Genomic DNA, 26,017 nt, shown 5'->3' on the forward strand with positions numbered 1-26,017 from the left:
ATCTCTTTCCTTTAGACAAACAGCCATCTCTTCAACAAAAATGCCAGACTTCTTGCCTGACTCGCTCTAGTTTATAATTTATTTTATAAAAATTAGACCATGCCTGAATGTTAAAACAGATCAGACACACTTAGGTATTGTGAATTGTATTAGGCTATTTTTGGAGGTGGCGCTATCCCCTCCAACATCTGGCATTGTCATGTAAAAACACACATGACATCACGGGCGTACCGTGATGTCATGTGTGTTTTTATTCCGTACAAACTTTTATGCCAAGTCAATGGCAAATGACATCACGTCTTTGTGTGATGTCATGTGTCATGTCACCTAAAGGCGCCCTCACTTCACACAAATGTTATTTTTTGAGGGGTGCTAGTGCTAGCCCCTCTGGGTGCATATCTTTGGACCCCAAACCATAACCTATAGCGGCACACGAAAGCCACGGGTGAGTCTCAACCGGCCACATATGTTGGAGCCACAGGTGAGTCTTAAACGGCCATGTATGTCGGACAATTGGTAAATCGGACAAGCGTATGCCTCCCAGCCCCTCCAACGTCAACGTCTGGTTTTCAGAAATTACGTCATATGGCAGCCAAATCTATTGACTTTTAATGATGTAAAAAAACAGCACCACTCGTGACGTAATGTGGCAGCCAATTCTATGGACTTTTAATAACAAACAGCACCCCTAAAAAACAGGACCCCAGCCAAGTCTATGGATTTCTAATGTTTTGTTTTTAATAATAATATTTTATTGAATACATTTTTTGTTCCTCACTTCTCCTTTTTTAGTTCATGTTGACTGAGGGGGCGTGACAGTCCGAGTGAGGGTGTGATGCCCCTTTCAGCCTGCTGTCAAGATAACATTATCTGACTGGAAACAAATATCAGACAATCGTGAATGCTCCTTTTAACAGTGGTGTTAGGAAATAAATTGAATTACATTAATGTATTCAATGAATATGAATGACTGGTTGTAACTGAACCAAAAGGTAATTTTATGAGAGTAGAAATGGAGGCAGTGATGAATCACTTGTTGCACTGAGGCTAACCAATTATGCTACATTTCAGCACAAGATAAAGCTACCTAGAGATGCTGCCAAAGGCCTTTGGTTGTTAGCCTGTGACCGCCTGTTCTGTCACACTGGTTGCTTTTCACATATAAGAAAGGTAGCTGTGGGCTTATGAGTAGTAGACAGACATTCCACTTTCAATGGGATGCACACGCAGATCCGACAGACCAACGATCTGACATACGGGAACAACGGCCGGACATGCGCTGCTCCCGTGCTTGCGGTTACGGTTAGGTTAGGGTTTGAGATAGGTTGTCGGTCTATTGACACTCGGACGAATAGTATGTCGGAACTAAAACCAATCTGGCTTCCCTCTGTACGGACATTATGGTGAGAATATATACTGGATGCTATTTTAGCTATTCATCTTACGACAAAGTATATAACAAAACACACTGAAGGATAACACACACTAAAAATTAAATGCCTGTTTCAAACACTATAGGAGAAATTATACCCGTGTTGATTTGGAACTCCACATTGGAATGCTCAGTGCATTCCAATGTTATAAGTTCTCTGTTCTACACTAGGTTTTGGCTTGCAACATAAGGTTTTTGGTTACAATTGTTGCTGGCAGTGGCAATTATTATGCAGGAGAGAGAGAGAGAGAGAGAGAGAGAGAGAGAGAGAGAGAGAGAGAGAGAGTGCAAATAGACCCCAGAGAGCATCTGGACACTCCTCACAATCCTGTTGCAATTTGTGACAGTTAGCTGTGTGTATATCTATTCTACGTCCGAGCATAGACATGGTAACGCCCCGCCTGCCTTTGATTGGCCTACCGACACTGCCCTCTGTCCTCCGAGATGCAACGGTACTCCGTGGTGGGAAATAATACAAGTACAAGAAAATGACAACACGCGACAGTAACTTATTTGTAACTTACATTTTTGTAGAAGAGGCAACTGGCAAACTTGTTTGTGCCGTTTGCTTTGATTGAATAATTGATTGAACACGTATGTACTATGATTTGATTTGGCTGTGTTCTAAATTAAAGTGTTAGTGTTGATTATCGTGTATTAATCTAATTATAGTAAACTAATACTATTATACTAAAAAAGATAAAGATCAAGGTATTCATCTAATTATAGTAAACTAATACTCTTACACTAAAAAAAGATAAAGATCAAGGTAAAAGAGACCCTTTTACAGTACAAAAATGTTTCAAGTTTACACATATGTATACAAATAAACAGGCCAACAGAATAAACATTATTAGTTTGCCTCTTCTACAAAAATAAAAGTTACTGTCGCGCGTACCAAGCTGTCATTCTCGTACTACTATTATTTATTTATTTCCCACAACGGTGTAACCTCACAGCAGAGTCAATACAAAAACATGCTATCCATTGTTCACCCTTAGCCCTCCAAGCAGGACCCAATGCTACTGAAGTTTCTGACTTTTTGACGACACAGAGCATTGCGTCCTGTTGCAGCAGTATCCTGCCACCTGGTACGCAGACTACATAAAACATAAACAACGTGTTTATGGCCTGTCTGCGCTCTTTGACGAAATGTTTTCGTGTGAGGGTTTCTGAATATGTGAAGTTTAAGTACACATACATGCCGCTGCGAATATCTCCTGTGGCGCGGAAGCCGTTAAGTATTTTTGAGTGGTGCAACCACTCCTACAACCAGCTTGCAATGTCCTCGTACCTGTTTGTTTGTTTGTGTGTGTGTCTGTGTAAGCACGAGTATGTGACTTAATAATAGCAGTAGGGGGCGCCAGAAACAGTGAGAGGGGTAGTGACTCTAATGAGAGAGAGAGAGAGAGAGAGAGAGGGGGGGGGGGAATTGCACCACTCAGTTCACACGTGTGTGATTTTTAATTTTTGACCGATTTGGTCATTGTACCGCCTATCTGGCTAGCTAGTGGCGCTATAGCTATGACAGAGCAGATCAGAGGCAGGGACGTAGCCGCACAAGCCAACCGCACACCGGGAGGCGGTACAATAAACGGTAAACAAACAAGAAGAAATAAAGCGACCAAATCGGTCAAACAAAGATTAAAAATACTTAACGGCTTCCGCGCCACAGGAGATATTCGCAGCGGGATGTATAGGTAAGTTCACGAATTCAGAATAACACAAACAAAAAAAGGACGTCAAACGCCGCAGATACGATCTCAGAGAGAATATTTACGTCCGCGTTCCAGAATTCCCATACGAAAATATAGTCATGAACAGGGACCCTACATAAAACTCGTCCAAATTTCAGAAAAGCTTTATGGAGGGTCCCGAAAGGGGCTAGTTCACCCTATACTACAGCATGTTCACAGAATACTGGTCTACAGCAACAACAGCATCAGCATCACATTCCACAACAACCCAGTACCCATGCAGTGCTACTCAGAAAATCTATTACACTATGCTACCCAACTAGTTCAACCTGCAGCAATAGCATCATATTCCAGATATCAAACACTCAAAGTACAGCAATGACACTACTACAGGCCTATACTTTGTTACAGCAAATGCTCCACAACAACAGAAGTGCATGCCCACAACAAACCCTCCTCTGAACATTGTTTGTATTTGTATGTACAGATAGCTGCTCTTATACTGTCATTAATAATAACAGTACGCATGCACGCACGCATGCACACACACACACGCACGCGCAACTGCCGCAAACGGCACCGACCAAAATGGAATAAAGTCGAAGATGCAAGCAACTTGCAAGGCACACACACACACATGCACGCACGTGCGCACGCACACGGCACCGAAACAACACTAACACACGCACACAAACACAGCCTCTCTCTCTCTCTCTCTCTCTTCCCAACTCAATGAGAGCTCGAGCCACTTTCAATGTGATTAAACCAGCGATTATGTTTCTTAACTTTGTGAGATGAATCAAGCAGACCACAATACCTTACTGTGGGTCCGTCGGTGTGCGGTCAGCTGTCTGCCCCAAGCTAGCCCTAGAACGGCTCTTGTTGTTACATACAGTATGTACAGTATTTCACATACAAGAGCCATAGAACACAGCCATATATTTGTGGTAGACCGTTGCATGTGCGGCATAAATGTGATAAATGCTCCGTTTGTACTCACCCATTAAATTATTCCAAAGACGTGGAGTGAAAAATAGTCCTCTAGTTTTATATCCATGTGAAAGTTCTGGCACAAAACGCGTATTTAGTGAATTATCTCCACTTTTTCAAGAGATGCACACGGACATCTTTCTCTCCGCGCGAGGGGGGGCACTGGAATATCGATGAACCGATTTTAGATACTTCCTGTTGTCATCACAAATTCACCGGAGAAACACAAAAGTTTGGGTCACACAATTGGCAGGTGCTTTGCGATAGGTGCTGGGTAATTAATCACACCACCTGCCAATTGTGTGACCGCAAACTTTTGTGTTTCTCCGGTCAATTTGTGATGACAACAGGAAGTATCTAAAATCGTCCCCTCGCTGGAGAGAAAGGCGTCCGTGTGCATCTCTTGAAAAGGTGGAGATAATTCACTAAATACGCGTTTTGTGCCAGAACTTTCACATGAATATAAAACTAGAGGACCATTTTTCACTCCACGTCTTTGGAATAATTTAATGGGTGAGTACAAACGGAGCATTTATCACATTCATGCCGCACATGGTAACGGTCTACCACAAATATATGGCTGTGTTCTATGGCTCTTGTATGTGAAATACTGTACATACTGTATGTAACAACAAGAGCCGTTCTAGGGCTAGCCCCAAGCAAGAATTTAAAACTCACAAAACGTATTTTGTCTCCTTTCCTTTTGTTATATCCAAAATGGACTATATGCTCCCAGTCTCTTAACTTCATTTTCCCCTCCACGGACACGGGACAAAACGGATTATAAAGTAAATAATAAACTTATTTCATTTAAAATAGGCTACGTCCACCCGCCATTCTTTCACATCATAAACAACCACAGTACCACACACGAGCAGGTGCTGTGATTGGTCAATAGCCAATGAACTCACGGTCTGAGGCGGGCATTAGGGCTGAGCACAGCCCTCTATTGGCTCTGGGGCTGAGAGATTTTAGCCCCAATGGCAAGTAAACCAAGCAGGCGTGTCTTGGCAGCTGTCAATCATTCAACGCAATGAAAGCCAATGGAAGCATTTTGGGCTGTAAAAAATCAGCCCATTTTTACCTATTTTGTGTTTTTCTTGTAACTATTTGATGCTGTTGCTGCTTTAGATTATACCAGAATATAAAAGTATCTATTCTAAAACATTGTAATAATAATTTCTCATCTTTACGCCATAAGATATGGAGGGCTGAGCCCCCCTTGCTCATTGATACGAGCCACCCCTCAATGTGTACCGATTTGCATGATGTTTGGACAAAATCTGTAGGAGAAATATGAAAAAAATTGTTTAGCAAACATCAGTGGTGCTATAACAGGCTGATGTGAAAATGTGGGATGCCAGGGAGTGTGGGACTGTGTGTGCACAGTTTCAGTCGTGATCCGGAAGATGAGCTAATCACAGAGGGACGGACAGGGTGCAAAACATAGTCTCGGACACTTTTGACTCTCAACCTAAAAGGTTTGTGAAACACTGACATAGACTAAACATCACATTTATAATTGTTTCTGCATTTACATCCCCTCGCCACGCTGTCACCATCTCACCAAAACACAAATTCTGCGTGGTACGCACCTGCACACATTGTTTGCTTTTTTCATAAATACTGATCATTCATCTCATTTTGTCTCAGCATCGTTTTTATCCACACACACCCTTCTACTGTCTTATTACAATATTTCTCTTCATCTTGTTCTGCGTGGCCTGGTTCCTCCTTGAAGGAGCTGGTGACTCATGTTGAGGTTCATGGTCATCATGTTGAGGGCTCAGTCCAAGTGCACAAGGCCTCTTGAAACACCTCTTCCATCCCCTTGACTTTCAGTATTGGAGGGCAGCGTGGCTTTTCTCCACAGAATAGCTTGCTTGTGCGTGCTTCTTTCAAAGGGATACTTTTACATTTTATTATTGCTGCTTATATTTCCTGACTAGGTATGACATGGGGGTCTACATTAGTTTGAGAAAACAATAAGAAATTGTAGAAAATGTATGTGCCACTGCCATATAGGTTTATACTATTCACTAATAGTATTCTGGGTTCTGGATGTATATTATATAGAACCCCAGAAATGCGGCCAGGGGGGCGGGCCGTTTCCGGCGAGCCGGCCCGCATCCGAAACGGTCGAGAAATGACAAAGTTACCATGTGGGAGTCCCCGGGGGTCCTCGGAACATCCAGACCACCAGGAACGTGCCCAGGGGGATGGCCCGGTTCCAGCGAGCCACCCCGCATCCGAAACGGTCGAGAAATGACAGAGTTACCAACCAAGCTATTTTCGTGCTTGGACAGAAAGATCCAGGGACAGACAGACCCAGGGACCCAGGGACAGACCCAGGGACACACATGGAGTGGTTGCACAACTCAAAAATAGGTTTAAAAAATAGACATATACCATAACATGTAGCCAACAAACACACCGCGGCGATAACAGCGCGCACGCACACGCACGCACGCACGCACACACGCACGCACGCACGCACGCACACACACACACACACACACACACACACACACACACACACATACACACACACACACACACACACACACACACACACACACAGGCTATATTAAAGCAATCATGGTGACCTTCTTGATAGCGAGGTGAAACACAAAGAAAACTACAAATCAAAGCGAGCAAGACCCAAAAGGAAAGTTAGCTGTGTGGGACAGTTTAGATGTGATGCATTGTCGATGGCTCCGGTAAGAATGTCGGTGCCGCTAAATGCACTAATATTATGTAACCCTCCGCTCCGCTGCGTCAGAGAGGCTGGGGGTGACGAGCACGAGCAGTCTCATGTCATGGTAAGAATAAGCATAATATAGCACACACCAGGGGTGGGCAACTTTGACGATGGAGAGCGCCACTATATTTCCACACTCACTCACTGTCATAGTTTTTTAATTGGAATCCTGAAGATTAACCTTTTTATTAAATTTCAAATGCAAATGTTATAGTTATGTTAACTAAATAAAAACAATAACATTTGAATACTTTTCCGGCCAAATATCCTGCCCAATTTTATGGACCCGTGCTACCCTCTACTTACTACATATGATCCATTTATATCATTAAGAATTATTTATTATTATTTAAATCTTATGTAAAAAGAGTGTAAAAAGACAGGAAACCAAGGGGAAGAGAGCGAGGAAACATAATGAGACATGACAGAAGTTAGACTCAAACCCCACAACGGTAAAGGAGCATTCAGCGCACCAACCACCTGAGCCACCAGAAACTAGAAACTAGAATGCTTGCCCTATGCTGATGAGTCACCAATTGGGATGATCAATTTAAGAGTAGTGTTGTATCGTCCCGAGAGGGAAATTACTTTTCTGCATTGACATGGCAGATGGCTTACTTCCTGAAGAAGAGTGCTTGGTGAGCAGCTCGTGAGGGTTAGGTGTCTCGCTCAGGAACACTTCGACACATCGAACCACCCGGTTGGTGGCTGTCAGCTAACTGTAACACACGCATTTGTGTGTGTGTGCATGTGTGCGTGTGTGCGTGTGTGTGTGTGTGTGTGTGTGTGTGTGTGTGTGTGTGTGTGTGTGTGTGTGTGCGTGTGCGTGCGTGCGTGTGAGAGAGAGATAAAGGGAGAGAGAAATCAAGAGGAAGTGTATGCATGTGTATGTGCACACACACATGCATGTCTTATAGGATATTTTAATGGCATAAGCTACAGTATAATGAATGTTGCTGTTGTTTCAGTGTCACATACTATATCCTGAATATGAACCAAAATCCATGACCACTACTGGTCATCGATATGGCCAGTGCTGTTTTAAAATATAGAAACTAGCAATGAAAGTCTGTTTTCCGATACCGGAACAGCTATTGCTCTAAAATATAGATTAATTTAAAGTCTGTCTAACCTTAATAATATTTTATAGAAATAACTGGTAATGTTGTGTGTGAGCGTGCATGCGTGTACGTATTAAGCCTTGAAAGCCTTGCATTGCTCTGCGTCAAATTCTGGTTTGATCATGCAAAACCAGTCTTCTGCTGTGAGCCACAGAACACCTCAACTGCCAACATTTTCGTGACTGCCTTACCCCTTATCCCTAAACTTCTTTCCTTTTTTTCCTATTTTGAAAAACATTTTTGAATAGTTCAAATAGCCGCTCTACGAGCTCACAACGTGTCGATGTAGTTGAAATATGTAAAATGTTTTTCAAAATAGTAAAAAAACAAAGGCAAAGAAGTTTAGGGATATAGAGAGTGACGAAAATAGAGCCATTAGGCTCCACACACACCAACATTTGATTTGTCTAGTGCAAATCAAATGCAAGCCTTAAAAACATTACAGATGTCACATTGGCTCACTGCAGTAAATTTTATATTTCAACAACCAGCCTACTCCATTAAGGTTATGAAAATCAAGAATTGCAAAAGCATTGGCTAGCTCCACAACATGACTGATAATACAATAGAAATTAGAAAGTCTTCAAGTCAGGGAAAGGTTCATACAGTTAAACATTGTTGGGAAATAAAGTTTAAATGTAAAGCATACATTATTTAACAATAAAATATTATTACAGTACTAGCATTATGTCAGGAATTCCAGAGGAATTCCAGAGGAACTACCACGTGCGCACACAAGCTACACACGCACGAACGAAAGAACACACACACACACACACACACACACACACACACACACACACACACACACACACACACACACACACACACACACACACACACACACACACACACACACACACACACACACACATGTTAAGGTCCAGCTCTGATGCATCACATTTTCTTATTCGGAAAGTTGGTAACCTAGGAACTTACTGTACAGTTGTACTTACATTGTATGTAGCCTAAGTGCAGTAAGCGCACCAGTTAAAATGTAGAATGTGAATCACAATAGACTAAAATACATTAATGAGTGAGTCTGTTTAGCAGGAAATACCTACCGATCTGATAGGCTGACTGTAGTTTCCATATATGGCAACAGGGCTCTTGACCTCTGTTAATAAATGTCCTGTCAGGAGTGGTTTTTCTACCGTGTGGGAACAAGAGAAGCAAGCTCATTGAGAACCTGTTGAAAGCTTGTCTATTTGTATGTGCTTTCAACTGGCAAAGAGATCCTTTTACGGCAAAGGGAAGCAACAAAACAAACATTTGTGCTCATACAAATTTGTGTAAAGGAATGGTTTCATAATTTAGGGTTATGTTAAAGCTGTACTGGACATTTAATTGATTGCAGAAGTAGATTCATGCCGTACAGGTTGAGTTAGTAACAAATCATTCTATTGCAAAAATAACCACTCCTTGTATTGTATTGCCCTAGAAAGTGATTCTCCCAATGTCTTGTGCATTCTAGAAATCTGCTGCATCATTCACTGATGCTGACTTTCCATCTTGTCCTCAGGGCACACCATTTACAGCTCTGAGCCGTCTGGCCTGTGGAGCTCATCGATTGAGCTCATATTTCTGGCTCAGGCTGCCTCTGTGATGGTGCCCTGCAGCAAGGATCAAAAGCTAATGCCCTGGCTAACAAGCCACACTGCCAATCCTGCTCAGGGGGATAAAGGGGGGCACAAATGGCACGGTGAGATGCCCACGCGATAGTGAAAACCAGAAACAGCATGTGACGCACAAACACAGACTCACAAAAGCACAATATGTCTTGTTAAAACTGTGCCGCTGAATCAATTACTAAATGGTTTAACAGAACATTATTTGTACGTCTTGTTTCAGTTTGTGTCCTTTTAATATGATTTATATGGAGCATAACATGCAATGCATGTGTTAATGCACACAACTGTTTGTGCGTTTTAGCACTTGTGCATGTGTGTACAGTATGTGCATGCAGGCGTGGGTCTGTTGTGACAGGCAACTCGTGCAAGGACAATCTTGATTAATTTGTTACATTGTGGTCTAGAAAGATAACAGAAACACTCCTGGTAAAAGTAGGCTATAGTACTTTAACTGCAAGGTTTAAAGGTCAAGGTGGGAAGACGGTAAATGTATGCATTGAGTAATTTGAGTAGAGTGCAGTGCATATTGATTCATTACATGGTGTCCATTAACTGGTACTAGACATGGAACAATAAGACCATAAGACCTATTCATACTGTAACCTATTCATACTGTAAGTCAAATCTGTATCAAAGATCAGAGTACAGAACTGGAGTTGGTATACACAAGGTAATGATACACTCAATTATATTTTCACTATACACACTATACTTTATGTCTGTTTATCTGGACTGAAACAGTCAGCAAAAGTGCTCTCAGGACGCTTTATACCTTTACCCCCACCCCCCCTGTTTTCTACTGGTTTAGATTTGGGATGATATACATTTTTGGTGTGATTATATTATGTTGATAAAATTGAATACATAGGACCTCAATGGAAACAAGTCCACACTTTTTGTGTATATCCTTTTAGATATGACTGTGCTGTTTGCATTTCCTTTTTTATTCTTATAATTTCTTTATCCCACAATTTTGCAACCCATTTTTTCATTTATCTAATGTAATCCTGGGCGTTACACTTCCTCTGCCAACCTGGGGGGCAGCAGACCTCATGCTTCCTTCTATGCATGATGAGTCCAAGCTGCTTCTTTTCACCTGACAGGGGAGAGTTTCCCCGGCCGGACGTTATTCCGACCAGTCCCTTTCCCCTCCATCAGGCTGGCCAGTGCGAGGTAGTTTAGAGACCAGGATTACTGCATGTTTTTTTATTCAAACAATCAATCAAACACAAAAGTATGTGATTTGAGATTTAAAGTTTCATTTGTTTGATCACATTTTGTGATGTCATCCACATTTCATGTAGTTCTAAATCAGATTTGTTGGGCAAATATTGTTGAGGTTATATTGAGTTGTCTTCTTAGCAATGATGGCCTTGTACTAATTAAATAATCACACCCAAGTGAACTGAGTGGTGCAACTCCCCTCTCCCCCCCCTCCTCTCCTCTCTCTCTCTCATTAGCAGGCAACAGTGCAGCACTAATACTATCTCTCTCTCTCTCTCTCTCTCTCTGTTTCTGGCACAACAGCGCCCCTACTGGTACTCATAGTCATATACTGGTGCTCATGGCCATATAGGTGAACACATAGGTGAACACGGACATTGCTGTTCCTTGGAGTGGTGAGCACCACTCAAAAAACAAACAAGCAATTTCCAGCCCTGGGAATAATTTACTGCATTTCTATAACTAGTATGTTGACTCACCTCGTCCTGCATGCTGAATATCATTCAGCATTTCTGAATAGTTCACAGGAGGTTTGTTCTCCTCAAACACACTCTCCTCAATGGTGATGTTAGCCTTCTTCAGCTCTGTGTAGAGTCCCTCCACTGCAAAGTAACACGGCCGGTCATCCACCTTGTTGTCACTGAACATGAGCATCACATGATCCCGCCAGCCAAAGTGATCACAGATGTTGCGGGCGAACTTGCCAAGTTTTTTGTGTGTAGGACCTATGTTAGTGATGGACGGATAGACGCCGCCATCAAAAGCCACAGCTGGGGCACCGGCCGTTACCATGGGAACATCCCAGTGGGTTGTGAAGAGGCCCACAGGGGAGGCAGTGTAGGAGCAACCGGGCCCAATGAAGGCCCATGGGTCATAGGCCAACTTGAGATCCACTGCCATGAGTGGGGCAATGGACTCTGAGCAGATGCCGTCTTTATCTTCACTGTTCTTAAAGGCATAGGTCAGGAGGTGGTCAGGGAGCAAGGTGGTGTCTGCGTTGACAATTCGGATGGCCCGTTCCAGAGCGGGCCCAACGCGGGGCCAGGCCCAGGGGTAGTCAGTGTTCTTCTGTGGCAAGATGATGGCCAGTGTGACATTTCGTCGCTCTCTGTGCTCATGGTGTGCTCGTATATGGCGCCGTGAGCCGCGTTGTCGTAAGGACTTGCCATGAACCTGCTGGAGCTCCAGGCAGAGGAGAGACAGTAGAACCAGCATTACCAACAGGAGTCCAACTCCTTCTTTGCAGCAGGCCATCCTCTGCTCTGTAGGTTCCCAAGTTCCAGCACTTTAATGATTTATGCCAGTGAGCTGAAGGTACACACAGAGAGATATTTTCAAGCATTAATGAAATATACAAAAATATTATTGAGTTTGAAGAAGCATGACTGCCTATCTCAATTACAGTAACATTTGGCAAATAATGTAGGTAGGACACAGACTGTCATGGTCGAATTCACTTCAACAATTTTGCCCACGTCAGTCTTATGGCCTTTGCAAGTTTAGGCCATCATGCGTCATGGGAGAATGACTCCCTCAGAGTACAATTTGTTGCCACAAGAGGGATTTTGCACACAATAACGGGTATATTGTAGATAGGCCTAGTACCAGACCTTTTTTGGGGTGTATATTAGGGTAGCTTTAGTATTTTGGAATTTATGATAGTCAACATTGTTAAAACACAGGCCTGTCTTCTGCAACATCAGGCACACTTTACCAAACAATAATAAAAACTACATTTCACATCAATATTTTCACTAGATCAAATTGTATATTTCACTAGAAAATAGCAGCTAACTTAAAGGGATATTTCACTTTAAAAAAAACCTTTGGTCATTTTATCGTCTACTCAGGCTTATGTGAACACCCCAGACAGTTTTTAAGTTGCTTGATTCAATATTTAGATATTTGATATTCATTTTAGCTGCCTCGCCCCCTTCCTATTCAAACCCATTGTAGCTTCAAACATTGTAGATTCATCAAAAACACACAAAAGAAATCTGGTGACTGATATTGTCCTAATACGTGAGGGGCCATGTTTTTTCAATTACTTTTTTATTGTTTAGTCTCTTCCGGTCTGCCACATTTTCCAAAACAAAATGCTACTGACAGCTAAATTATTTTAAGTTATTGAGTTGTTTATATTGAGAGTTGAGACCTTTCATGATAATATAATTTAAAAAATAAGTTGTTACAAAGTTTTTTACAGCCTAAGAACACAAAAGTGCCTGTTGCAGAAAAACAACAATAGTCTGGCTCATGGCTATAACTAGACTGAACTGAACTGATAAACATAACAGGCTTTTTTTGATAAGTAAGGCTACACAAAAAACTACAAATACACACGTGCATTGCACAAAATATGCACAACAAGGTGCATAGCTGAAACTTTAAAGAAAAAAAAGGGGAAAAGGTCGTTCTAAACCTATGTAAAAGAAAATGTCAACAATTAATGATCTTAACAAAGATCATGATAATAATAATCATAATAATAATAATAATATAATAATAATGATGCTGATGATAAGAAGACGCCTACCTTCCTTAAGCATCTGATCTCCGCATTTTTCTCTCTTTCAATCTCTTCTGATTCTTGTTGCTGAGGAGACAGTATATCTATCGGCTGGCCGGGCTGAGAGCTGTATGCATATGCTATATCATGCCCGTAGTCAGACCGACGGCTGAGTCCAGCATGGGTTTGGAATCACACAGCACTCTGAAAACAAAGCCCAAAATGTCACGCGTTGTTTAATTTGTATATAGACCTACTGATCTATCCGGGGGGAAACGAGTAAACCCCTCTGCTATACTGTGTCTGGTCGCGTTGTAGAGGAGAATAGATCAGACTGAAATCCATGATTCAAAAATAACAGTGCAAGAACAAGAAGAGTAATTTATCATCATAGGTAAGTGTCCAGGTGGGCCAAGCCTGCGTTTCATTTTGCAAACTTTAAAGCGAAAGATCTTGAGCGGTGAGAAACAGTCCTGAAAATGTGATCAATTATATCTTCTGGCATGTAGATAGGCTATAGAGTTGGACTAGGCTACAGTGAATTAATTGCTGAGCCTATAACCACGTTGTTTTGGATCAATTAAGCTATCCATGATGCCGTGGTTGGAAAACGTCATGGAGCCTTGGAGGACAGCGGACAGCCAATTAACGCCAGTCGCCCAGTCGCCACTCGCCTTTGGTCAGGCCCGTGAAAAGCTTATCAAGTTTTTAAAAAGAGGAAAAAAAGTTATTAATCCCAAAAGCTCAACGCTCTCCGGGTGTGCAGTCAGGTGCACCAGACTTCAATAATATTCAGTGGAGTGTTGCTCAGTCAGTTAGCTGTCCAAGAATGTGCTTGTTCCTGCTGCCACTGAACTCCTTGTCAGTGACGCGCGGGGCGGGAGCTTCTGCATCAATGGCAATGCAGCCCTGTATATCACAGTATATATTATGCACTGAATAGGCTACGCTCGTGTGTTTTGTGCGTGTGTGTGTGTATGTGCGCGTGCGTGTGTGGGAGGCGGCGCGCCAAGTGTGTAGGCCTACAAAAAATGGGATTAGTGTGTGCGACATGTTTGTGTGCATTCACCTGATTGCTGATGTCTCACAGGGGCAAGAGGGGCAGGCTTCGGTTTTCACATGGATGGTTTTCATTCTGACACGGGGTGGGGGGGGGAGTCTTCACTCTTTATACAGTCATCATGGCAGGGTCTCTACTGGCCTCTGGCTGCTCTTACAGCAAACACATTATAAATATTTATTTCAAATTAAAAATGTATTAAATATATATCAGGCTGTGCCGCTGTATGCTCGGGAAGTAAGAGTGAGTGTCCGTTTGCCTACAGATCCATGGCTCTTTAATTCCTGAAGACTCACTGGGGCTCTGGGCCCCCCACCCAGATCGGAGATCATCGGACAGTTGGGATTCGGGTGGGGCGGTGGGCACTGGGTATTAATTGATTGATTGATTGAAGTATTTATTAACAGTTTGGAGAATTACAGTATATTTCAAGCACAACTCAATACAAAACTGTTAACTGTGGACGATGGTAACAGGTCCGCTCGCCCCTTTTCCAACTCGCCCCCGGGAAAAGTGAAGACGGCTCTCCCCGGAATTTCGAAAAGTGAATACGGCTCGCCAAGCTCGTCCCCAAAGTGTGGATATCTCGCCCCACCGCGTGGATTGCTCGCCCCATGTTTATTTCATGTTTATTTTACCTTATTTCTCATATTAGAGCATTTAGAACCAACATTTAGTTGTTGTTGGTCAAATGATGCATGGATAATGAATGGCTCATTAGCCTATCTATACTGTTTCTGCGAGGCAGCTCGATGTACATCCCCTGGACATGACACTATGTCACAGTCAGGGACTTACCCCCACTGGGTCCCATTTTCAGAGTCTTTGGTATATCCACAGAGGGTTGCCTGGGTGCGGCCATTACTGAGGTGTACCATTAAGCACAGCAGCACTGATTCGCCACACCTGGCCTACGGAGCACCTGCTCCATGGATTACACCTCAGTAATGGCCGCGCCCAGGGCACCCCTCTGTGGATTTGTCTCTATATGATGAACCGCCTGGGAAACGAACCCCGACCTAGCTCCAAGTCTCAGGGTGGACACTTTAACCACAAGGCCACTGAGCTGAGTCTTAACCTATGGTACAGGCAATTTTTTTATCAGTCCCAACCGGCCGCCTGGAAGTCAAGGGCCCCTGAACACTGACTGTCCCCACTGTCCCGGTCCATCCATGCTTCCTGCGTGCGTGTGTGTGTGTGTGTGTGTGTGTGTGTGTGTGTGTGACTGTGTGTGTGTGTGTGTGTGTGCGTGCGTGCGTGCGTGCGTGCGTGCGTACTGGCCGTAAGTACGTACACATACAGTACATACACACATAGCTCTGCATAGGAGTGGCTATAGCACCACTCAAAAAGCAGTCTGTTTTGCTCAGTTTACAGCCACAGGTTTGGAGGTGCTGCAAAAATCTGTTTTGCATAAAACTTGCCACAAATTGAGCAGTAGAAATCAGTATTCTTGGGTAACAACTGTTTAATCTGCATGCATGCGTGTGTGTGTGTGTGTGTGTGTGTGTGTGTGTGTGTGTGTGTGTGTGTGTGTGTGTGTGTGTGTGTGTGTGTGTGCGTGCGTGCGTGCGTGTGTACTGATTTTAATCACAGCTTAAACTGAATATGATCACTGCTGAAGGAATTATTGTGTTGTATGAGTGAGATATACTGTAGAAATGGTGCCATGTCACTTTGACTTAGTTACTCTTTCCTGTCTCTAAATTTTACAGCTGTGTTATCTCCCATTCCTGCAGACTGACGATTATCTTGTTCCCATCATCACTGTGTTTTTTACAGGCAGTTTTACAGATCAATAAAAAACAAATGTGCAACAAAACAGAAGAAGAAAAAAAAAAGTATAAGGGAGAGTCCTTCGGGTAATTCTAGATTATATCCCCACTTGCCCTACTACTAACTTTACTAGGGCATGGCTTCAAGGTTCAGTTTGAAATGTTTTTGTAATAAATTTTTTTTTTTTTTTTCATTTCAACCTTTATTTAGTTCTCGGAGAACACACTGAGGGCTGGGACCCTCTTTTTCAGTGGTGCCGAGATTACAACACATCAACAATGTACAGTTACAATGTAACATAACATAAAACAAGAAAACAACAAGAAAACAAAACATAGATAAATAGAGTAAAATATTACTGATAATAATAATAATAAGGGAACATTGCATAGTGCTCAATTAAAACAGGTACAGTTGATATTTACCAGCGTTGATATGTCAAGATGAAAGCGATATAGAGAAGGAAGAGAGCTGTATTTTAGTGAAGTCTGTAAGGTGTTCCAAGTGTGTGGGGCAGCGCACTTGAAGGCAGACTTTCCAGATGTAGTGGAGGCATGTATGGTCTCAAGCATCAAATATTCTTGGGAGCGTGTATGATAAGAAATGTTTTTCCATTTTAAAAGAGAATTTAAATAAGAAGGTAAGTTCCCAATTAGAGCTTTATATATAAATAAAAACCAATGTTGGTCTCTCCTTGTCGCAAGGGAGGGCCAACCAACCTTATTATATAGTATGCAATGATGAGTGTTATAGCTGTCGCCTGTAATAAATCTGAGGGCAGAATGATAAACTGGGTCCAAGATTTTAAGTGTGGTAGCTGATGCGTTTCTGTATATAATGTCCCCGTAGTCCAGAGCGGAGATGAAAAGTGCTTCAATTAGTCTTTTTCTGGTAGGCCAAGGAAAGCAGGATCTGTTTCGGTAAAAAAAGCCAAGCTTCATTCGCAATTTCTTTGTTAAAATTTCAATGTGTGTTTTAAAAGTAAGTTTCTCGTCTAGCCAGATCCCGAGGTATTTATAAAAAGGTACTCGTTCAATGGTGGTGCCATTAGAGGTGTATAGCTGAGGATAATTTTCATTTAAAGCTATTTTCTTTGTAAAAAACATAAGTTTGGTCTTTTCTGCATTTAAAACCAGTTTTAAATCCAGCAATGATTTCTGGAAAACATCAAAGGCAAGTTGCAACATATGAGTAGATTTCTCCACAGAGTCTGAGAAACAATATAAGATCGTATCATCAGCATATAAATGTACATTACAGGTCTGTAATGTATTTACAATATTGTTAATATATATAATAAACAGTATGGGACCCAAAATCGAGCCTTGGGGTACTCCTTTAGATATATGGAGGAACTCTGATTTTACAGTTCCAACTTTAACACATTGATGTCTCTCAGAGAGGTAATTTTTAAACCATGTACAGGCAATAGGATCAAAACCAATATGACATAATCTTTCTAAAAGCAATGTATGGTCCACGGTATCGAAAGCTTTTGATAGGTCTACAAATAGTGCAGCACAAAATAGCTTGTTATCCAATGCTGAGGCAATATCATTTAAAACTAATGTTGTGGCAGTTACTGTACTATGTTTGCCCCGGAAACCAGATTGGTAAGGACTCAAAACTGAATTATTATGTAAGAACACTTTAAGTTGCTTATTTACAAGGGATTCAAGAATTTTAGCAAGACATGATAACTTGGAAATTGGACGATAATTATTTGGGTCATTTTTATCTTGTCCTTTGTGCAGGGGAACCACATGAGCCGTTTTCCAGGCTCTGGGAATAATACCAGATGAAATGGACAAATTGAAAATATAGCAGATTTGTTCTGTAATTAAGGGAGTGGAGGCCCTCAGAAGGAAAGGGTCCAGATTGTCCTCCCCAACTGATTTCTTTGGGTCTATGGTGGAAAGAGCATGAAATACCTCACTGGTGTTAAAAGGGGTAAAAGAAAAAGGAGTTTCTGAGGCAGACAGAAGGCTATCTCTAATGGAGACAGCAGCAGCAGCAGCAGTATTTCCTATGTGCAAATTGTCAGCAGAGGTGGCATTTCTCCTGAGCAAGTTGTCAAATAAGTGGCCCGCAGCAGCAAAGTGGTTATTAAAAGCTGTACATATTTCTTTTTCATTAGTTAGGACATCATTTCCCATGCTGAGGCGAGTGGGAAGGGCAGTAGTATTTTGTTTTCTAGTGGTGTTTATTATATTCCAAAACTTTTTGGGGTTAGGGTGAGTAGAATTATTTCCAAGTAGATGTACATAATAGTTTGATTTGGCTTTAGTCACCAGTGCAGTACATTTGTTTCGTAGCTGTCTAAAAGCCAGCCAGTGAGAGGGGTCACCTGAGCGTCTGGCTAAGGTCCAGGCTTTATTTCGTGACTGAAGTAGTGAAGATAATTCATCCGTGAACCATTTATTTATGTCTATATATTCTGATATCAGGAGTTACATCCTGGAGGCAAATCCTTCCTGCGATAAAATGGCCACCAATGTAATAAAAAAGATTCCTGTATAGGGTCTCCTCACTGGTCAACAACAACAGCTTGAAGACCCTAACACGAGCCGCCATACAAGATTTCTTCGACTATGCATGCACCAATTGGTACCAGTGCACAGCACCTGAAAGGCCTTTAAAACAAGGCACCAGACTTCCCAAAACAAACTGGTCAGGCAACTACTTGGCCTTACTCTCAGGACCCACCTCACCCCTGCCCATAGAATGGAATGGCTTAGGGTTGACAACAGAGTACAGCAACTTGCAATGCTCCTGGTCTAAAAGATTCGCTACACCACTTACCTGTCAAAATACTCCACAATCACAACACCAGAAGGAGTTCAACAAACCACGTGCAACCCAGATTCGGCTCAAACAAGGGTTTATATTAATTTAGCTCCTATGGCACTAAAATGTAGAACACCTTACCAACAGCCATTAAGAAATGTGAAACCTTAGACTCCTTCAAAACCGCTCTCAAGGAGCTCTACTGATTTTGGTTACTGGATCACCTAGTAGTCGTAGCCTTTGGGAAATCCCCAGTTAGTTGTAAAGAGCAGACTCTGAGGCTGCTATGGCTTTTAGACTCAACCTTTGTGTTACCAGGAATATAATCCCATTTAGATTCAGAATCTATTTTACAAGGGAGTCCTGGCCGAGATGGCAGCATATAAAAGGTTCACAGGAAACAGTAACATAAAAAAGTGTCTTATAAAAGAGACTTACCTTTAAACCATCAGCATCAAAGAATGATTTAGCATTGTTCAGAAACAAGACAGGAGCATTTGGTGATCAAGATGTCCATAAATCACTGATGCTTATAAAATTATCTAGTTTATGTTGACTGTAGCTCACACCAAGATGAGGGTACAAAAACATTAAAAGTACTTACAAAGACAAACTTGCATTGTCTTTGGTGCTGAGGATTCAGGAATGACATAATTTGTCCATGTGACCGAAGGTTGAAGCACCTACTAGTGTAATTGCTTACAAGGAGGACAAACAAGCTCTCATCTATAAACAATGATGTGTGGAGAAACACGCACGCACGCACACATGCATCTCAAGTTTTCTTCAGTTGTTCCTTGCCAAATTGAGAGATCTCCGTCAGGTTTGGTTTACCAGCCATGTTTGCAGGCGGTAGTCGGTAGGAGTAGAGTATGGAGCGTGTCTTGAGTGTACAGGGTTTGATGAGGTCAGATCAACATATGGAATGTCAGAACAGGTCAGCTCCATATATGGAGATCTAAGGGTGGCAGTGTGGGCAGTGTCTTGAGTGCACAGTGTTTGATGAGGGCCCAGGTAGAGCCGGGCCTTAATTTTCAGGCCTGTTGAATGGACAGATATCAGGCAAATGGGAGACACCAAAGAGGAAGGATGGGTGGGGAAGGATCAACATATGGAATGTCAGAACAGGTCAGCTCCATATCTAAGGGTTTGAGGTTTGAGGTCACATGTAGAGTTGCAGTGACGTCTATGGCTATAGGGCCAGTGCATAGGGAGGAGTTTCACTCAGAACGGGTTATTCTGGTTGCCATTTTCCTGCCTACCAGTAGGCTAGTAGGCTATAGTAGTAGGCTGCTTTTACATTTTCCAGCCTCACTGTGGAGATATACCATTCACCATTGTAGATATAAAATTAAATAAACACTGTACGGTTTGGGTGTCAGATGATAAAATAACATAACCTTGATCCACAACAGTAATGGGTCTGCCCTGTCCGTTTTTATACTCTAACTTACTTGTCCATTCCACCGCGGGGCCGTCAGAATTATGCTTCCATTGTAGCCTTGCAGTGAGTTGACTGTCGGAGATATCAAATAATTAAATACACGCTGTATGGTTTCTTTGATTTGGGTGTCAGCTAGCCCTCCAAGCAGAACCCAATGCTACTGAAGTTTCTGACATTTGTTCGACCCAGTGCATTGGGTCCTGTTGCACCACTACCATGCCACCTGGTACGCAGCCATTCTTAAACATAAACAACATGTTTAGCGCCTGTCTGCGCTCTTTGACGATATTTTTTCGTGTGAGCGTTTCTGAATATGTTTAGTATAAGTACCCATACATGCCGCTGCGAATATCTCCTGTGGCGCGGAAGCCGTTAAGTATTTTTAATCTTTGTTTGACCGATTTGGTCGCTTTGATTCTTCTCTTCCTTCCTTGTTTATTGACACCTCATTGTACCGCCTATCTGGCTAGCTAGTGGCGCTATAGCTATGACAGAGCAGATCAGAGGCAGGGACGTAGCCGCACAAGCCAACCGCACACCGGGAGGCGGTACAATAAACGGTAAACAAACAAGAAGAAATAAAGCAACCAAATCGGTCAAACAAAGATTAAAAATACTTAACGGCTTCCGCGCCACAGGAGATATTCGCAGCGGGATGTATAGGTACTTAAAGTTCCCGAATTCAGAATAACTCAAGCAAAAAAAGACCGTCACACGGCGCAGATTCAATCTTAGAGAGCATTTTTACTTCCGTGTTCCGGAATTCCCATACGAAAATATAGTTATGACCAGGGACCCAACATAAAACTCATCAAAATTTCAGAAAAGCTTTATGTAGGGTCCCGAAAGGGGCTAGGTGTCAGCTGACAAAATAACATAACCTTCAGGAACATTCCCAAACACATGTATGCTCTGCTCTCTACCTGTCGTCAAACGAGCATGACAGTGTAATCAAAATAATAATGGTCAGATCGCATACAGACAGATTATTTATTTACTGCGGAGAGAACACTGATCACTCGTCACTCTCGTGGTGTTTTTCCCCCTCTTCCTGGTTCCATAAGGATATGTCCACATGTCTTCTCGTCAAGTAAGATGTAAACATTGAGAACGGTTTTGACGTGAGGGGACACCCAAATATTTTCTAACGATGAATAATAATAATACCACCGTCGATCCAGAGCCATAGAGTAGAAGAGTTGTGACAAGTCAAAGATAGTAGAGAGATGGAAGATGGTGTACTGCAGTGACAGTATACACACCCTCACTGACAAGCAAACCTACGAACTACAGACTGGCAGCCAAGTACTAAGTAGCCTAGCATCCTACTAGCCTACATGTAGGCAGGAAGATGGCGACCAAATAAACCAAAATCCTACCGAACGCATCACTATGCCCTCCCCCTATAGCTGTGTTTCTCACTACCTATTTATTGTGTTTTCACCTCGTTTCCACAGTCTACACAAAATGTATCTAAGGTTGATCATGTTGTGTTGGGGAAATGTATCGGGTGGGAGGAACGATGTACAGTAGAGAGCCATTAGTAGGTCAACAAAGTGTGGGAGTCAGTCAGTGAGCTTCCTCTCCAAGGGCCCTTTAGCTGCTCCCCACCCCACAGTAATCACTCCTGACACACACACACACACACACACACACACACACACACACACACACACACACACACACACACACACAAACAAACACACAAACGCACGCACGCACGCACGCACGAACGCACACACACACACACACACACACACACACACACACACACACACACACACACACACACACACACACACAGTTATCAGTTCTTACCCAAGAACACTGATTTGTGTGCTCAATCTGTGGCAAGCTTGATGCAAAACAGAGCCTGCAATTTAGTTCATATCATTGCTGTTATGTCAGCTTGTAGACATGATTGAAAAACACACACACTCATGCATGTGCACGCACGCACGCACGCACGCACGCACGCAGAGAGACAGAGAGACAGAGAGACAGAGAGAGAGAGAGGGAGAGAGAGAGAGAGAGAGAGAGAGAGAGAGAAAAAGAGAGAGGCATAAAAACTGTTTAGCAATGGGACCCATTCCAAGAGTGAAGAAATCAGGTGTGTTTTTCTTTTTCTTTTTTTTTAAATGTAATTTTTATAAACAAGGTCCCACGGGTTCCCCAGCTATATTTCATATAGCATAAAAATCAATTTAGGCTACTTTTTGAAAAATGCTATTTGAAAATAGCTAAATAGCTAAAATCTAAGCATCATGATGCAATGCACCGTGAGCTTGCAGATTTCCACCATCATCATCGGTTTAAAGTCCGCTTTCCAGGCACCGCTTGGTTGGACTTGACTCTCGATATGGCTTTCCTCCACTGGGAACGGTCCATGGCCACCTTGCGATCGATCCCGAGCGCTTTCATGTCAGCCAACACAGTCGTCTGCCAGGTCTTCTTAGGCCGGCCACTGGGTCTTGTCCCCTCTAAGTTAATCGACATTACTTTCTTCACCCAATCGTTCTCTTCCTTCCTTACTACGTGTCCGTACCATCGCAGTCTGCCTCTCCTCACCACATCGACTATGGCCTCCACTCCCATCCTTTGTCTCAGCTCTGCACTGGTCTTTCTGTCCCTCAGTAACACACCACACATCCATCTGATCATCCTCATCTCTGCTCTGTTAAGCTTCTCTTCATGCTCCACCTTCAAGGCCCATGTCTCACTATGTAATGCAGCTTCTGATGCCTGCAGAATACACTTGCCCTTTCATCTTCAGGGATGGGGCCTTGGATGTTAAAAATGGCATGAGTTCCCTGAACTTCTTCCAACCCTTGTGGTTACTGCTAGGTGCACCCCCCCCCCATCAGCATTCAACATGTCCCCTAGGTAGCAGAAACTGTCCACCACAGCATACATCTTGCAGATTTCCCCCAAAAAAACAAAAAACATTTTAACAACACAAATCTTGTATGGGTCTGCAATTGGGTGTCCATGGCAAAACATATTAATTTGGGGATCCTTGATATGAAAAGGTTTGAGAACCATTGTATTATGCAGCGATAACAGTTTTAAGGGTAGCCTACACTTTGGCTTGCCTGACAACATGCCTAAGTGATACTGCATGTGAGCTTTAGCTGGCAGATTATTATCTTGACATCTAGAGCTCTGTTACATAAGAGGCCTTCCTTTGAGATGAACACAAGATAGGGAGTGATACACTTCCTGACCTAAAGGACTCAGTTTACTCAAGCTGACTCAGCAGATTGTAAGGATGCTGTACATTCTATAGCAAAGAATCACAAGGATCAGGAGAGACTGCTCCTTGATGGACCCTGTCAGAACTATTTAGACATACACCACATAATATGGCTGCCATAGACAGACACATGATGCCAATGTCATGTCAAGATGAAGATTGATTTTCTTTTTCTTTGGGCAGCTGGAACTCATGCTGGAATGTCTTATGAAATACAGTATTTGCCTTGGAAGAAGCACGCTCAGTTCTTGGGAGCCTATTTGGAAAATTATCAGTACTGATTTTCATTGCAAGATTAAACAAATAAATAAATAAAATGTTTTAAGCCAAATGATGATCGATCGAACAAATGAACGAATGAACAATCGATAACTCAATACAGAATTTTCTACTGGATCAATATATATTGTTCTTTCTTTTTTTACTTTTTATTTTTATTTTTTTTATTTATCATTTTTATTGATTTTGTTCTTTCTATTATGTAGTTGGATGGTGGAAACTAAACATAAATAGCAAAGATGAGGTGAGAGACTGTGGGAGGCGAGAGACTGTGGAAAGGCATATTGGAGCATTAATAATAGATGACCTTCCAGAATAGTAGAGAATAATTTCTGCCATACATTTTCTGTCAGAAGTCTACGATTGCTTAGATGAGAATTAACATTAACTAAACTTGTATTTTCGACTTTCAACTTTCATCTGCTATTTTCAAATAATCTTGACAATGTGTATGTATGTAATATGTAAACATTATAATTTGTGGGTCCTTGACATACAAATGTTTGAGAACACATAATTAAGCTAATAAATATTCAAACTTCAACTTTTCCTTGAGCTTCCTCCTTTAAAAAAAAGCCACCAGATGTTAGAGGGGGATGTAATGAATATTGACTTGGTGCACCCTGAATCATGTATGACAATGCATACTTGATTTATGTTCCTGATAAACTGTCTACATGCAGTGGTGTCATGGCAACAGAACAGTGGTGGAAGCAGTGGTGGAAAGTAAATACAAAAGTAAGTCAGGACTTTTACTTTAAAAAACAAGAATGACTCAGTCATAACTGCCAGGTGCAGAAAGCTCTCATTTATGAACATATACAGTATAATCAGTGTGTGTGCCTCCAGCTCAGCTCACAGCTTCACGTTGCAGTGGTTTTATGAGTAAGTCTCCCATTGACTTAGAGGCAACTGATATAGACAAATAGACACACACAGTCAAATGTACCGTTAAAAAATCGGAATACCTCCACCTACTGTATGTTGCAGCAACGTGAAGCATCTCCTCATCGGTTTGTCAGTGTAACTTATTGAAATACCTTGCATAAGACATATGGGCATTGGGCAATGTGTTTCATATTACCAATGGGATGAACTTTACCCCCTCATTCCACTGGGGAGGAAATGTCCTGTGTGAAAACATATTTCTTATGACAGATATCAGAAAAACAAACACATTTGGATGTTTGTCAGTCTGTCCATCCATTTTTCTGCCCATCCATCCATCCATCCATCCATCCATCCATCCATCCATCCATCTATCCATCTATCTATCTATCTCTATCTGATACATAGATAAATAGATCATTCTTTACTGATCCCACAGGGTTGGTGTAATTTGCTCCATATGTCGTCATTTGGAAAGGATGTGGCCAGTCAGCTGTAAAATGCTTATGGCATGTTTACTTAGCTAAATTATTCAGGAGGAGAAAAAAAGCTAAATAGTCTACTCAATATGCATCATGTGAGTTTGATCACTACATGACTGTAGGACCAAAGGGTTCTTTCTTATCCCTCTGTCATATGGTCAAATGATAATTTAGAATCAATTATGAGGCAAGCCATGATTTCTTTTAATGTCATGCCATCACACATTTAGTAACAGCAGAGCTCAGATTAAGGTAAGGTGACATACCTGAATTACATTAAAAGGAAACAGCTTGACTCTTGCTGTGCTGACGTCAAATGTGCCATTTCTAAAACATGTGACACGTACAGTACAGTGCTGAATGAAAGCCATCACTTGCTGCAATTTCAATTGTAAAACGGAGCATGTGAAGCTCTCTCTCTCTCTCTCCCTCTCACGCACGCACGCACGCACGCACGCACGCACGCACGCACGCACGCACACACACACACACACACACGCACGCACGCACGCACGCACGCACGCACGCACGCACGCACGCACGCACACACACACACACACACACACACACACACACGCACACACTCTTACTTACACACACACACACACACACACACACACACACACACACACACACACACACACACACACACACACACACACACACACACACACACACACACA

General features: G+C 42.3%; 1 protein-coding gene across 1 annotated transcript in view; it reads right to left on the minus strand.

Moving 5' to 3' along the window:
- The window catches only part of LOC310856112 (atrial natriuretic peptide receptor 1-like), a 65,961-nt gene extending 51,784 nt beyond the window's left edge, over window positions 1–14,177 (minus strand). Inside the window, exons 1-2 of the mRNA XM_083761341.1 lie at window positions 13,393–14,177; window positions 11,336–12,164 (exon numbers count right to left, since the gene is read on the minus strand). Coding sequence (XP_083617467.1) covers window positions 11,336–12,110 — 775 coding nt within the window. The 5' untranslated portion in view covers window positions 12,111–12,164; window positions 13,393–14,177. The remainder of the gene's footprint in view (window positions 1–11,335; window positions 12,165–13,392) is intronic.
- Between the last annotated feature and the right edge of the window lie 11,840 nt (window positions 14,178–26,017).

Source organism: Protomyctophum parallelum (assembly GCF_964188405.1).
Source record: "Protomyctophum parallelum genome assembly, chromosome: 3".
NCBI classification, from domain to species: Eukaryota; Metazoa; Chordata; class Actinopteri; order Myctophiformes; family Myctophidae; genus Protomyctophum; species Protomyctophum parallelum.